We start from the raw sequence: 16,505 nt of genomic DNA, 5'->3' as shown, positions 1-16,505 counted from the left end.
GAGCAATTTAACGGAGTGCACTCCATCGAAAGTGGCCGAATTAGTGTCGTTGGGAGTCTCTGGGAAGCCTTCTCTCTCTCAAGTCCTCTCGCTTCTCCTCTCGACCCACGTCTTCCCGCAAGATGGTGTCCCGGCTCCTCCCATGGGCAAGCCAGTGAAGCCTCACGTGGGCTCCACCACCTCGCCTCGATGTCTGGAAAACTCAAAACAGCAGAGCCTTTCTCAAAACATTGCCTGCCGTCCTCCGTCATCAGGGCCCCTCCGTGTCTGGATGCGCTGATTATATTATCAGCCTCACGTCCCGTTCCCGCCATTCCTGTAAACAATATTCTCCACTAGGTTGCACTGACCTCGCACAACAGCCCCGCCAGTGAATATCTTTTGCATTAAATGTAATTTGTATTCAATCGTACAAAATCCTTTATAGTCAAATGTATAAAATCCTTCACTGTACAATGGTACCTTTCAACATTGAGCAAAAACGAAAAATTGAAAATATTACCCAGGCTACCGGTAGGCTCTTACCTTTAACACAATGGCATTGCTTTTGCTTCATAAGTAATTTTGGGGAAGACAATTCTCAAATGTAAGATGCTGTTAACAAAGACCAGGCTTCGCCCAGACTGAGCAGCCAACTGCTTTCTGCACTGGACTCGCGGTGAGTTCAAAGACCAGATATTGTCTGACTTCAGAACCCACAATTCCACCCTAATGACAGGTTGCGACCCGAATCAAGAAAACAATTCTGACTCCCAATCCCCAATGTGTCAAATGAAATGATTGTGCAGGTCTAAGTAGAGATAGCAGAACACTATATACATACATATTATTTATTTTATCCGCCACTCTCCCCCCCCCAAAAAACTTACCGTATATTGCATTTAAGCAGACATAGCATATAAGAAACCCCTAACACTGCTTTAAAAAAAGCCATAAACAAAAATAAATCTGTACCCAAAATATTTATAAAACAAATACTTATTTGATTATGGAGATAATATATAATGAATATACTGGTGAAGAGCTAAAAATAGAGACATTTTTTAACCATTGTTAGGAATTAAATTTTAAAATGTACCGTTTACCAAATTGTTCGCATTAGTCATCTGACTCCGTTAACAAAACACAACCTGCATTCTCCCAAACAATGCGCGCTCGTTTCTTGATGGAAAAATGAACAAGAGACCGGCATTTCCACCCGGGGGCAGATTTAATTTCTTAAACAATTTAGCTGAGTGAACTCCATCAAATATGGCCGTGTTAGTCAAATTAGTGTCGCTCGAGTCTCCGTCAAGCCTACTCTCTCGATCTTCTTTCTTTCCTCCTCTTCCCACGTTTTTTTCCCGCAAGCTGGTGTGCCGGCTCCCCCCATGGGCATGCCAGGAAAACCCCCACGTGGGGTCCACCTCCTCGCCTCGATGTCTGGAGAAACTCAAAACAGGAGAGCGTTTCTACGTCATCAGGGCTTTGTTCTCCAAACATCGCCTGCCGTCCCCCGTCAAGAGTCCTGTTATCAAAATTCCCCCACCAAAACATTCCGAATTTGGAACAGCGTGACCTGAAGCCCACTCAGTGAAAATCATTGGACTCGATAAATGTAACTTGTATTTAATCGTATAAAATCCATTATAGTAAAATGTATAAAACCCTTCAATATTTACTGCATCTTCCAAACGGTCAGGTTTGGTGAACCCTGATTAAAACAAGAAGACCAAAAATGGTGTTCCCAAAACACTATCACAGACGTTGAGAAAATGTGACTTTATTTATGTAATTTTTACCGGACAAAATACAAGGCATTTGAGTGCAACCCTTCAAACGGCACCAAATTAAGACTGTCGTTCACAGTCTATGCATAAATGTGCCATGAGAAATTGAGTGACTTGCCTTCATTCTGAAAAATAGGCTAAAAATGATCAGGATTTTGTCTCTTTTTCTTAAAGTTGACATGATGAGTTCTACGTAGTGCTTGAAAGTCGTGGCAAATTCCTGATTTTTCTTATCAGATATATAAGTGACTGCTTGATATACTGTAACTAATAACTCCATGATTAGCACCTATAAACAGCCGAGGGGATATACTTAATATTTTTAGCCCTGATGTCTCACTTAATACTCCAAAGTAAAGAATGTCCAAATAAAGAATAACAAAAACAAAAGGGGAATCTCATGATCATAAAAAATAAATAACGGGTAAATTCTCAAGAGAAAAACGACTATTGTGAGATGTGAAACGATGAGTAAAGGTGTTTTTCTAAAGTAAATATATGAACTTCTCTTCCTGTGTCGTCTTCACGCCGTGTTGATGACGGCGCTGAGCTTGGCCTGCTCGCCTCTGGGTAGGGCGTACACAGCCGCTTGGAAGTCTGCCATGTGCTGCTGAGCAAATGTCTGCAACAGCGTGGCCGCAAGTTGCTGTGATTCTGGACAAATGACAAAAAAGGGAGTACCGTCAATTTGCTCGCACATTCTCAGCGCACAAGAAAATCTAGCCGGCGCACAAAAATCAGGGCTCAAAAATTACTAATTAAGAAGCGACTCAAGTCAAAGTTACAGTGCATGAAGGTAAAAATACACGGGTTCCCCCGACGTTGTGTCCTAAATGCGGTATTTTGAAGTCGAGTCGAAGTAGAACAAAGTTGAGTAAACTTAGTAGAGTTGGTCGAGAACCGGCTTCTTCGGCTCGGCTCACTAAAAGGAACCGTCTCTTTCGGGTCCTAAACGGCTCTTCAGGTTATTTTTCTTCTTTCATCCCTATATGGCCAAATATTGTGTAAAAGTATGCACTAAATGACTTACAGGAAGGGGAAATAGAACAAAAAAGAAAAAAAATACCAAAATGAAAATGTAGTGAGAAGCTGAGAAAAAAAGAAACAAAAGGAAGAGAAAAAGAAGGAAACATTCAGAAAAAAGTCAGAAAAAAAGAAAAGAAAAAGGAAAAAAAGTAGATAGAGAACAAAAAGAAAAAAGTAACATCCAGGTAAAAATAAACACAATGAGCTTTTTTTAAAGGAATTAAAAAAAAAAAAAAGAAAAAGTTTGGGTTGCATTCAAATAATTTCTAATTATACCAAGTCAATCTTGTTGCCAACATTGTACTTCCACTAAAAAATGTGATTAAATACAGTTGTGTATCGTGCAACCGACTAAAGAAGCCCTCAAAAATGTTAGTATTATGCGACAAAAGATACCGGGAAAAAAAAGAAATGGAAATCTTGTGAAAGAATCGTTGTAAGAACAAACAACATTTGTAGGCCGTACAACCTTTGCAATAATACATGAGTCAATTCATTCAAAAGAGAAAAATATATTTGCATTGCCGGAAACTCAGCAAAATGTAACGTGATGTCAAGTTTTGGACATGTTTGATAATGACTCAGTTGCCACACTTGGGATTGCTGTTGCTCACTGTTGTTTCAAGCGTTGCTCACTGACTTTGTGTGAACGCTCAGACCCGTAAGGAAAATTACAGGGAACATTGACCATAACGTATAAATACGTTTGCCAAAGCACGGAGTAAAAATGTTTTCAGTGTTTTATTTTTAAAAACAGAAGTAAAGTAATTATCAAGCTCCTGGGAATACTTTGCTTCCTCAGGTCTCTAAAATATTAGAGAAACTTTACAATAATAACTTGGTTAAACAAAACTGGAATGCTATATATGGTACAGATGATGTGGATCGTGCGTTTGACATATTTTTGGAAATATTCACCAACAAGTATAACAAAAATTGCCCAATGAGACAAACTAATATTAAGAATAAATCTGTAAACCATCCATGGATAACTAAGGGTTTATATAACGCTTGTAAGAAAAAAAAAAAAACACCTTATATAGAACATTTATTAAACTAAGAACTGAGGAAGCCAAATCCCGATATAAAACGTATAAAAACAAATTTATATTTAAGAAATATTAAATAGTATAATAAAAGGAAAGAATGTAAGTAATGCATATCCAAACTATTTTATTGATAAGAACAGTGAAAATGATCATTTAAATCAAGTTGTGGAGAATTTCAATAGTTATATTGTAAATGTTGGACCAGAGCTTGCTGCAAATATCCCAGAGTGCAGTGGTAAACAATTTGAGTCACTGATAAAAATGAACTCCAAGACCATGATTTTATCTGGGGTTACGGAATCAGAAATCTTAGATGTGGTTAACAACTGTAAAAACAAAATGTCTATTGATTGTTTTGACATCGATATGGTACTAGTTAAGCAAATTATAAATAGTGACGTCATCGTACAGACACGTCTTTGCCTCTCAGCAGTCTGAAGGGCTGCCGGAACGTTAACAGGTTAAAGCTTTCTTTTGATATGTTCTATGCCTAAATAGTAGAGGTAAGGTACTTTTTGACCATAAGAGCCTAAGAAGCAATATTTTTTTTGAGAGAGAGCCACACGATATATTTTAAGACAAAATTCAACAAATCCGCTCTCCAGACAAAAGCTAATTCTTCAGCACATTTCATTTCACTGTGTGATGTTTGATGGTTTGATAAAATCTACAAAATAATAATAATGCCTGACCCTCGGTCCTATATCATTATAAATATACTACTTAAAATTTGTTCTCCTGCAGTTACTTAAGAGTGTTGAGACTCATTTTTACTGTAATTCTTGTCCTAAATAATGGTTTCAATACTAGGTGCAAGCAGAGTTCCTTTGTTAATATGTCACAAAATACTGCAAACGAGGATACCAATGTGTTAACATCAGTGTAGACGAGGCTGGGCGAGGAAAGGGAGTGCGTGCGCCCTGGCACTTCCTACCGCTTACCCAATCAAATTGCTCTAGGTGCTTTGCTAGAGCTTCAGGGTGTTTATTTTTTGTTATGTGGCGTTTCAGTTTAAAATGCATCAACAGTGCACATAGATTGTTTAATAAGCTCCCATATTAAGGATTATTTTGCAATCTGCAGCCAAAAACAGTGTCTGTTGGTGTAACGCCTTAGTTGTAAACTGTAGTTAAAATTGTGTCTCAAATATACTGGATTAAACTCTTCATACAGACAGTATCGTCTTGGCTTCTTATGTGCAACTATTGGCTCCATATGAAACAATACTTTATGTAGTTGAGCGAGTTCCATTTTATCTTGGAGCCATATGTCCACATGAGAAGAGCCATATATAGCTTGGGAGACATAGGTTACAGACCACTGCTATAAAGGTCAATTTTCTGCAGACCTTCAAAAATGAGTCAAAATGGCAAAAAAAAATGGCTGGGACCTGCACTTCCCCAGTCAAGAGAACTGTCAGACATTGAATAAGTTGCATCTTGAATAAATACCTTTGGGCACCTCTTTGTTGCCAATCACATGACAGGTTGAGTCAACGATGGGCTGCATCAGCTTCACAATCTGCAAAGCAACAAAAGCATTATCTGAACATTGGCCAAAACTCTTCAAGAAAAAAATATTTGCTTTGTCCTTTCTGGTTACAAAGCCTGCACTTAAAGGTATTCCCAAACAAAAGGTTTTTTTGTCAACTAGGCACAAAACGGGTAGTGTTCCTCTCCACGAGTATGCAAATATCTGGCAAAATATTCCACACGCTGGGTGACTCGAAAAATGTTGTCTTTACGTTGATCCATTTGGCTTCTTTCTTCTAAAGCTGTGACATCCTTAAGGGAACACTCTCAAAATACTGAATCCTATGAACACAACATGAGAGGCAGATCCGAAACAGCGATAGTAGTGAACAGGGATTGCATACAGTGCTTTGCAAAAGTATTGATATTGCCACCACCATGTTTGGAAGTGGGGATGGTGTTTATTTATATCTATATCTATATATATCATATTCATATATACCGTAAATTCCGGACTATAGAGCGCACCTGATTATAAGCCGCACCCACCACATTTTAAGAGGATAACCGCTTTTATAGTTACACAGGCCGCACCGGTATATAAGCCGCGTGCACCCACTTTATAACTTATATCACAATTACATGAATTAACCAAAAACTAAGAATACAGTGCTCAGTTTGACAACCACAGCCGACAAATGACCGGAAGATGATACCGGTACTTAAAATGTGATGCAGACCTGCAGAGTCCAGGTCCCGTTAAAAGTAATCCAAGGGAAAAAAAGTGTATATTTCCAAAGGTAAGGGTGGGAAAAATATATATCCACTTTTGTCTGCCGTGTCCACAAACAATCACCTTTACCGGTCCTCACTGCCCATCATCCCCCGCGTCTGTTACGCCCCTTCTTTTTAATTGGTCAGTGCAAGACTTATCAGAATAAGTGTCCAAAATAAATACATTACAAAAATATACAGTTGCAAACACATATTATACATGGTTACACATATTTACAAAGAAAGACGGTACACCGAGAGTTTTCAAAGCTTTAATAATATTATAAATTTCATCCCAAACCGTGCCTGGGAACGGTAGCAAAACGCTACTAGAAACACGCTCGCAACACAGCAAATGACTCTGTTAAAAAAATATACGGCAACTGTAGAAATCACGGCCAACCGTCCTTATCTAATAACTGACGTCATCAAAGTTGTCTTCACCAGTATGGGAAAGAGGCTTTGTCATGTAGACGTCGTCCCACGCTCCCTTATTCAAAAACACGCCAGCAACACGCTCACAAGGTAAAGTACGCGCAGTAGCTCTGTTTCCTTCTTTATCGGACTGCTCGATTGCGTTTAGCTTGTAAGCTGCGTCATGTGCCTTGAACTCGAGCGCCGCTGGCGGCTGTTAGAAAAATTACATAAATTGGCCGCATCACTGAATAAGCCGCAGGGTTGAATGTTTGGGAAAAAAGTAGCGGCTTATAGTCCAGAATTTACGGTATATATACTATATTCATATATATATATATATATATATATATATATATATATATCCATATCTATCCATCTATCTATCTGTAATGTATATACAGTAGCATCACGGCACGGCGGCTGGGTGGTTAGCGCGCAGCCCCATGGTGCAGAGGTTCAGGGTTCAAGTCCAGCTACCACAGCCTCCCCCGTGTGTTCCAAAACATGCATGTCAGGATAATTGTCCCTAGGTGTGAATGAGCGAGTGAATGTTTGTCTGTCTCTGTGTGCCCGGGTGTGACCCTGCCCACTTCCTGAGGATAGCTGGGATGTGCTCCAGCATCTGCGACCCTACTGAGGATAAGCGGTGCAGATAATAAATGGATGCATATACTGTATATATAGGAGACAGAGTTAGATTTTGTGCAAAAACATACTATTTCCTCATACTTTTCATGTTTAAGAATTCTTGGGTTTTCCCAGAAACATTGTGGAATTTTTGGAAATACAAAATAACGCTGAGCCTGCCAGTAATGCGTTACAAATTGGAAAGTTCCACGAAAATATATTCCCCGTCGGGAGTGTCATTGAAGTCAACGTGTCTTGCATCGCGAGCCCAAATAATTTTTGGTGCCTAACTTTAAAAGAAAGTTGTTGCATGTCAAATGATTTTACATTTTCTGAGCAAATACTATACCCTGTAGTGACATCTTTTTACTTTTCGAGATGGGACTTCCGATGAATTTCAGAAAATTACTTAATGTTGTTTTTGTTGCTTTAATCCCTACATTACTAATTATTATGTAACATTATCCATGGAATGACTTGCACTGTAATGAGCTCAACTGACCATTGCAAATAAAAAATGGAAAATGCACCCTACCAGAGCAGGGTTGTGAGAGTACAGCATGTTCAAGCAGCTGAACACGATTTTGTTCTCCTCGAAGTCCTCTTTCAGTGGAAGACGAGCTACCAGAACTGGAACAACCTGTGACGGAAAACAGGCATGAGACGTAGACATCGACCACATGGATATATTTTGGTTTTGTCAAAGAATACAAAAGTAGGAGGATTTATGGTATGATTTAAAGACAATTGTGAAATATGGGATACCCATAACATTCAAGGTGCTCTACTTTGGGAATGTAACAAACATTACAGAAAAAGGATGAATAACTTGTCAAGTTCTCCTGACACCAAGCAAAAAAGTACCATATTTTTCAAACAGTAAGCGCACCTAAAACCCCTAAATTGGCCAGAAATTGGAAGTGCGCCTTATGACACGGTACGCCTTATAAACTGGAAAAAAATGGTGATCACTGGTGGTGAGCAATTAGACTGCAGGTAGAGCCTACTGCTATGGCGAGGCTTGCAGTGAACTATCTTAAGCCACCCCTGCCAAGGCTTTATCTCACCAACGCCAGGACCATTACCCATGAAACGGTTTACCTGGAGCTACAATTTGAGGGAAACCGCTAGGTTTGGGACTTTTATATTTTAGTCCTCACCGAGTACTGGCTTAGCCCGAAGATACCCGATGCTTGTGTCCAGCTTGCCAGGTGCTCTCTAAATCGCTTTCTTACTCTGAATGGAAATTTTTAGTGTATTTTTGTATAATAACAACAAAGAGCGTTCATTCAACTGCAGTATTTTGTAGATCTACAGTTGTATTACTCTGAGTCGGTAAGAAAGTCATCTTGAGTTAAAGTTAGACCCTTGGGAGCTTTTATGAAGGTGCGAAGTTACTTAGCAGATTCACTTTATCTGCTTCTTTCTTTTCTAGTCCCCTTTAACCGGGATAACCAAGGGATTACTGTATTTTCATTTAAATGTTTTTTCTTATGCGACCGTAGATCGTTAGTTTTAATCCCATATGCCTTATAATCCAGTGTGTCTTACAGTGCAGAAAATACTGCTATAACAAGACTTTGGTAAAAACGAGCTCCCCACCGTGGAGCATCGGGTGTGTGGAAGAATTAGGGGCAAGATCTAAAAACAGAGCCTGACCCGTCATTGTTTTTTGTTTCTTTTTCTTTCACTTGACTACGTAATGCTGTTGTGGTTAATTGTCCTATTTTTTTTCTGTTTTATAACTTTTTATTTCTCACCCACACTTTGACAGAGGTTTGATTCCTCCATCATACAGCAACACAAACACAAAATATATACAATTGACATACCCATAAATAACAAAAGAAACAACAAAAAACTTTAATAAAATAAAAAGTGAGGTGTTTAGACATCAAGTAAAATTGTGTGATAAGCTTCCATCTTTTCTCAAATTGATCTAGTTTCAGTTGAAGTCTTGCAGTTATTTTTTTCCATAATGTACATTTGCTTTAATTTGTCTCTCCATTGTTTTATGTCAGGAGGTTGTGGTTTCAGCCAAGACACTGTGATCATTTTCTTAGCTAACAAAAGCATAACCTTTGGTATATATTTATGTTGACCAGTCAATAATTCTTCTGGCAAAATTCCTAATGCATAGGTCACTGGGTCCAACTGCAACTACCAACCAATAATTAATTTGATTTCTGTCTGAATACTTCTCCAGAAATGTAATGTTACAGGGCAATTCCAGAAAATATGCGTAAAATCTCTGACCCTCCCACAGTTACGCCAACATAGATTTGAGGTATTTTTTATATTTTGAAGTGATAGAGGGTGTATAGAAGAATCACATTTTTACTTTCCATTCAAACTACCTCCATGTCGGGCTGCTGGTTATTTTGTGTCCCTCTTTCGAATTTTTTCCCCATTTGTCGTCTTTTATCACTACATTACTACTACTTACTACGGTCATCTCATAAATGCTTAGCACAGTCGTTTTTTCATGGTTCTGTTCCGCTGTATAACATTAATGATCATGATTTGCATGTTGTTACTGAACATAAGGATCTGGGTGTCACTCTTACTTCAAACCTAAAGTTTATCACGCATATCGCCAAAATTACCAACAAAGCTAATAACATAGCATCAAACATTTACAGACACTTTTACAACAAGAACCCAGCATTCTTAGTTCGAATGTTTTGCCTTTATGTTAGACCCGGGTTAGAATATAACAGCGTTGTGTGGAACCCTTACTTACTCAAGGACATTAACCTACTGGAAGGAGTTCAACGACAGTATACGAAGCGGATACCTGGGATGCACAGCTTGTCATATCCGGAAAGACTACAAAGACTGAACTTGGACTTTTTGGAGCTCCGTAGAATTCGATTTGATTTAATTTTTGTGTTCAAAGTAATGCATGTAATGATCGATGTGCCTTTTGATCAATTTTTTGAGTTCTGTCGTGTTGATGGTTTACGTGGTCACAGATATAAGTTACGGGTGCCTAGACCTACCAGCAACTTGCATGGAAACTTTATTTCTTTCAGGATACCAAAAATTTGGAATTTTTTGCCTGACCGGGTTATTAGTGCAAATACGGTGCAAACCTTTAAGCAAAGGTTGGCAGAAACAGATCTGTCAAATTTCCTTAGGGGAGGGGGCGTAAGGTGACCATATTTGGCCATGCTCACTCTCAGCATTAGTTTTTTTTCTTTGTGTCATGTTTTGATTAATGTATCCAACAATACCTTCAATAAACATTTCATTTCATTTCATTAGCTTCTTGTTCCCATTTTTCCTTAACAACCATGTCATCATTACCGAGATCCATTTGCAGAGCTTTATACAATTTTGAGATAATCCCCCTTTATTGATTGTCCTTTTGAGTATGATATTAATAATTCCTCAACTTTAGTTGGCTCCTTACATATTTTCCCCCATTCATCATGTTTCTGGAGGTAATGCCTTAGTTGCAAATATTTGTAAAATCATTTCTAGGTAGGTTCAATTTTAAAGCCACCAAAATGAGGGACAGACTTCAAATTCCAGCAGTACGCGCAATGGTGTGCTCGTACCCGAAGTAGTGGGGGCGCGGGGGGACGAAGTTGGCCAAATTACCAATCCTCCATCTCCCGAGTCCTAACAGATAACCTGACCTCACTCCTAGGAGGAATTATTTGCAATGATGAGGACGACATTTCTAAAATGAATAGAGGAGACCCAATTCAAGAAGAATGGGAAAAAAATTGATAGATTATAGAAAAAACGAAAGACAACCCTTCCGAACACTGAAGACTGGGACTTTGAAAATGACTTGGTCGTGGTTGATTTTCCCCAACAGTGCAGTGTTGTCACTTTTCTTTTATGTGTGTTGGAAAAAAAACACACACAACAAAAAGAAAGTTGCGAAAAAACACTATGGTCTCCATTACCTGTTCCAAGGGGACAGCTTCCATGTGGCTCAGGATCATCCTGCAGAGGGCTGAACACAAGTTGTCAATAACCCTGAGGTCAGTTTCTTTGGCCAGCAAGTTGGAGAAGACAGAAAGCAAGGTGGGGTATTCTCTGAGGAAGATTTAGTTGAAGAAACTTTGAATATGTCACATTTGACTAACTCCAGCTCTGAGGTGTCAAACCCATTTTAGCTCAGGAACCACATGGTAGACAAACCACTTTCACGGACTAGTCAATTAATGGCTTCAAAAGTGTGCCTTACTTGTAGGGCTGGGGATATTTTGGAGGCTCAAAATTAAATTACACTACAGGTTCATGGATGTAAGATTTGATTCTAAAACTATCATCAGGGTTTGTTTCTTCAATATTTTTTCCTTCACTGAGATTTCATTGTTCTCTTGCAGCTTATCAACTGTGCATTCGTTAAAAATAACACACTAACATTAATCTAAAGGATTAATTGTAAGACTTGCAAGTATTCCTGCTATTAATTTATCTTATTTTTAATAAAAATGTTTACTTTACTTTAGCAACATCCAGTGGACATATTTAACACTGCATGTCAATGTTTGACATGTAGCACCTCATTTTTCTCTTGTGCTTCTCAGCATTGTGTCGCAGGCTGGATTGAATCCATATGCGGGCCATATCTGGTTTGCATGATAGACACCACTGCTCTAGCTCATAGAATTGGAAAAGGATACGGTGCAAGAAGCGGCCCCGCGACGTGGGCAAGACATCCCAGAGCGAAGACGCTGTTATTGCGGGCCTCTGCGTCGCTATCTTTTGATCCGGTGATCAAAACGGGGAAGAGACGCCCGGACAGCTGGCCTGCTAGTTCCCTACCTCCGACTGAGGTGATCAGAGCCTGCAGGATTTCTCCAATGGTACCCAGGGAAAAAGACTTTTCTGCCTCTGTGCATGATGGTTTCTTGGACCAAAAACAGTGAGGAAGACAGAAATTACATGCAGTTTACGCTCCCACTGCAAAAAGTACATTCTTAATTTGTTTTAAATTTGTCTCAATCTCTTTTTCTCTTAATTTACATTATTCGATCTCGTTTCTGGGCAGCACGGCGGCTGAGTAGTTAAAGCATTCCCAGCAGAGTTCTGAGAAAACCACCGGCCTTCCTGTGCGGAGTTTGTATGTTCGCCCAGAGCTTCCCTTGGTTTACTCGAGGTACTCGGTTTCCTCCCACATTCCAAAGACATGCATGTCAGTTTATATGGCCGGTCTAAATTGTCCTTAGGTGTGAATGGGCGAGTGAGTAGTCCGTCTCTGTGTACCCTGCAACTGGGTGCCAACTAGTTCAGGGTGTACCCTGCCCACTACCCGAAGTTAGCTGGGATGGGGTCCAGCACCCCCGCGACCCTAGTGAGGAAAAACGGTTCAGATAATGGATGGACAGATGGATGGATCTTGTTCCTCAAGTAAAAAAAGAGATATTTTCCAGACTATAAGTCAGTTTTTTTTATAGTTTGGCCGGGGGTGCGACTTATACTCTGGTGAGACTTACATTTTTTTGAGCAGGAAGAAGGAAGCGGCTAAACGTTGTTTAGTTGTTGTTGCTTACATTTTCAGTTCTTCCCGTTACAATTTACATTGCGAAACCACATTTCATAGTGGGTACAACCAGAATGGATTTTAGGCCCAGCCAATGATTAAGAAAATGACTGGCATACACTCCAGTATAGCAAGAGTAGCCAGTGAGTGCAAATAACAAAGCCGAGGAAAAGTTAAGGCAGCGCCTCGCTCCAATGAAATAAGAAATCAAAAACAGTATGCTCAAAAATCATTCTTGTGAACATTCATCATAAGTTACGGTAACTTTCATTTTAAGTGTACAGTAAGTGGTTATCACTAACAGTCTCGTGTCTCTCTCTACCCAATGCAGGAAGAATGATTAGGAAGATGTGTTTCATAGCTTTCTAGGGTTAACTTGTGACGCTTTTTGGAGGTTGGGAAAAGGCCAATTACTTTTTAATTATTTCATATTGGTATACTTTGCTCGTTACACAAAAAGTTCGAGCTATTAACACACTTCTGGAACGAATTAAGCTTGTAAACACCCAAAAACCTTGTGAAAGGCTGGGCAAAAAAAAAGAAGAAAAATGGTGTAGTTTGGTCACTTTGAGTAGCTGTAGTTTGTAATTATCTTCCTGCTATGTAGCACTCTTTAGATTGCACTACACAATACAGCAACAATTAATGGTCAAATAATACATAGTGTCCCTTTAAAGAAATCAAACACAGTACCAGCTGATACACATGTTTGCTCATTTGAAGTGAAATATTCTCGTTTTACTAGAAAAATAAATCAAATTAAATTAAATCAATTGATTTTTTTGTCAAACGGCTCAAGATTTTTTATGCCAGTTTTTTCATCACGTAGTGGCATTTCTTCACTTTAAAGGTGGGTAAGCAAATGTTTTATAGGCTGAACAAATAACTAGATGGTTTTTTTCATGGGTAATATTTTTAAGCATAGGAATTAAAATACAGCATAGGATGCAATTTTTCAAAGGCCTAAATCATTTGGAATATGTAAATAGCTTATCTCATGCTTGTATTCACATACAAACAGCGTGGATTGTTTCATCTCTGACAGTATGACTAACTTAAATGTTTTTAGTAGTCTTCTCATGAAGGCTTGGTTGGTAGTGAATGCAGATAAAATCAGTTTGTGGGACTCAAAATTAGTATGAAAAGATGTGTATAGGCATTTAGATGTTTTGTGCATTTAGACTTAATTTTACAAAGAAAAAATAATTAAAAATAAAACCTTAACTTACAGTTTTGCTCAAGATGAGTGGCAGCAATTCGCTGAGGTAAGGGGCAAAGGTGCTTGCAGGGACAGCGGCAGCCAGTAAGGGGATCCCTTCGCCTGCAAATTCTTGGAGCATGGAATCGTACTCTGCCTACAAAGAAATGCAATGCAGGAAGTTATATAAAGTGCCTAGAGAAGCATTGCCGTCCCACTAAACTTTCAGTCAGGCAAGGACAAAACCAATCAGGGAAGCAACGAAGAGACCCATGATCACATTGGATGGAAGCCACATGGGAGACACAAATAACATGAGGAACAAGGTGCTCTGGTCAGATGAGACCAAACTGTTACTTTTCAGGTTGAATGCAAGGCGTTAAGTTTGGCCAACACTGCACACATCAAACTGAGAACACAATCCCCACTGTCAAACATGGTGGGGGCAGCATCATGCTCTGGAGGTTGATTTTCTTCAGCAGGGGCTTTGGAAAGCATTGTGGTTATTTACTCTCTCCAGACAGGCGTTTTTCCTGCCACCTTTAAAATGACGCAGGTGAGGCTCCTTTTAAAGGAGAGCAATTTAGACCACAGCATTTAAAACAATTAAAATTAGTGCCCAGCTTACAGTTTTGAGGCAAGATTTTGGAAAAAATCAAATCAAATAATCTTTCAATGCAGCCCCTTGGAGAGAGGTTTTAGAATTACCTTGTATTCTGATGATGAAGGGCCCACATTCATATTTTAAATAATATTTTGGATATCAAATCATAGACTGCAGACAATATCCAAAAACTTAACCAGGACAAAAAAGAGCTTCGAATGATTAGCTACGAAGGATATTTGACAACCAACCTCTTGGTCATCTTCGTCAGCTTCATCGCTGTCCTGACAAGCAATCTGAAAATAGAAAGAGTACTCAGGATGGGTTTTAAAAGATGACAGACACAATTATGTCGATCAATAATGATTGTCTCACCTTCTTCTTCAAAACATCACGGATAACATTGCTGATCTCCTTAAGACGATTCGGGTTATGGAATACCTCCTGCTTGCAGGTCTTTACGACATCGTTCATAGTTTCCAAAATTCCCATCACAACTTGGCGGTCTGATTCATAGCGCACAGTCTCCAGAAAACTGGGCATCACCACATCCAGCATCTTCAGTAACGCTGCCGAGCGGTAGGAGAGAAATATATAGGGCCTCTCAAAAGTATTGCCCACCCGAAAACGTTTTCACATACAGTGGGGCAAATAAGTATTTAGTCAACCACCAATTGTGCAAGTTATCCTACTTGAAAATATTAGAGAGGCCTGTAATTGTCAACATGGGTAACCCTCAACCATGATACAGAATGAGGAAGAAAAAAAAAAACACATTGATTTTTGGCTGACAAAGCGATCTAACTTCTCCTAAAGAGGTCTAACGAGGCTCCACTCATTACCTGTATTTATAACACCTGTTTAAACTCAAGACACCTGTCCACAACCTCAGTCAGTCACACTCCAAACTCCACTATGGCCAAGACAATGATCCAAAAGACACGGCCAGGGCGACAAAGGAGTGGCTTCGTAAGAGGCATTTCAAGAACCTGGAGTGGCCTAGCAAGACTCCATATCTCAACTCCATAGAAAATCTGTTGAGGGAGTTGAGAGTCTGTGTTGCCCAACGACAGCCCCAAATATCACAGCTCTAGAGCAGATCTGCATAGAGGAATGGGCCAAATTACCAGCAACAGTGTGTAAAAAAACTTTGGGAAGAGGTACAGAAAATGTTTGACCTCCATTATTCCCAACAAAGGTTACATAACAAAGTATTGAGATGAACTTTTGGTAATAACCCAATGGTTATTTTCTATCATAATTTGCGAATAACTTATTTAAAAAATTTAAAAATGTGATTTTCTGGGTATTTTTTTTTCATATTCTGTCTTCAATGGTTGAGGTTTACCTATGTTGGCAAATTTAGGCCTCTCTCTACGTTTTCAAGTAAGAGTACTTGCACAATTAGTGGTTGACTAAAGACTCATTTGCCCCACTGCATTGCCACATTTCAGGCTTCCAACTTCCAAAAAAACTCAAAAACATGCGAGTCACAATCGTGAAAAGGAACCCAATTATTTCAACATTTTATATTATGCTTCTGAATAAAAAGTTGAAAAGTAGGTCTTGCAAAAATATTGGCACCCTTTGAGTTATTACTTTGTACAACCTTCTTGTATCTGCGATCACAGTCTCTCATTTTTTTGCACATCTATACAAATAAGCTCAATGTCCTTAAGGTTTGATTGTGATTGTCTTTTTCAGATCTTGCCACAAAAGCTCTGCAGGACTGAGATGTAGACCTTGTCTTTATACTGTTAGTTTTAAACCATTCGTTTTTGATGAGGGCTGTTGTCCTTTTGGAAGGTGAACGTGCGCCGCATTCTCAGGTCTCATAGAGCCCCAATTGTTTTTCTCCATCCATCTTCCCATTAACGCTAACAATTGAAGAAAAGCAACCCCAGAGAATGATGTTGCCACAATGGGGGTTGAATTTTCAGGGGGATGAGCAGTGTTACTCTTGCGCAACATTTAATGCTTTTCATTCAGCCCAAAAAGTTCCATTTCGGTCTTATCTGACCAGAACACCTTGTTCCACGTGTTATTTCTGTCCCCCATATGGC

The 16,505-nt window shown here is 39.2% G+C and overlaps 1 protein-coding gene across 1 annotated transcript in view; it reads right to left on the bottom strand.

Annotated features, from left to right (window-relative positions):
* Positions 1 to 1,746: 1,746 nt before the first annotated feature.
* Positions 1,747 to 16,505, bottom strand: part of ipo4 (importin 4) — a 35,659-nt gene continuing 20,900 nt past the window's right edge. Inside the window, exons 23-30 of the mRNA XM_088322347.1 lie at positions 14,818 to 15,011; positions 14,694 to 14,738; positions 13,870 to 13,995; positions 11,781 to 12,007; positions 11,055 to 11,187; positions 7,670 to 7,774; positions 5,296 to 5,365; positions 1,747 to 2,423 (exon numbers count right to left, since the gene is read on the bottom strand). Of these exons, the coding sequence (XP_088178473.1) occupies positions 2,293 to 2,423; positions 5,296 to 5,365; positions 7,670 to 7,774; positions 11,055 to 11,187; positions 11,781 to 12,007; positions 13,870 to 13,995; positions 14,694 to 14,738; positions 14,818 to 15,011 (1,031 nt within the window). The 3' untranslated portion in view covers positions 1,747 to 2,292. The remainder of the gene's footprint in view (positions 2,424 to 5,295; positions 5,366 to 7,669; positions 7,775 to 11,054; positions 11,188 to 11,780; positions 12,008 to 13,869; positions 13,996 to 14,693; positions 14,739 to 14,817; positions 15,012 to 16,505) is intronic.

This window comes from Urocampus carinirostris, chromosome 18 (genome assembly GCF_059441175.1).
Source record: "Urocampus carinirostris isolate Australia breed hairy pipefish chromosome 18, RoL_Ucar_1.0, whole genome shotgun sequence".
In the NCBI taxonomy this organism is placed as follows: domain Eukaryota; kingdom Metazoa; phylum Chordata; class Actinopteri; order Syngnathiformes; family Syngnathidae; genus Urocampus; species Urocampus carinirostris.
The sequence above is the reverse complement of the archived record's forward strand: the minus strand, read 5'-3'. Positions and strand labels throughout refer to the sequence as shown.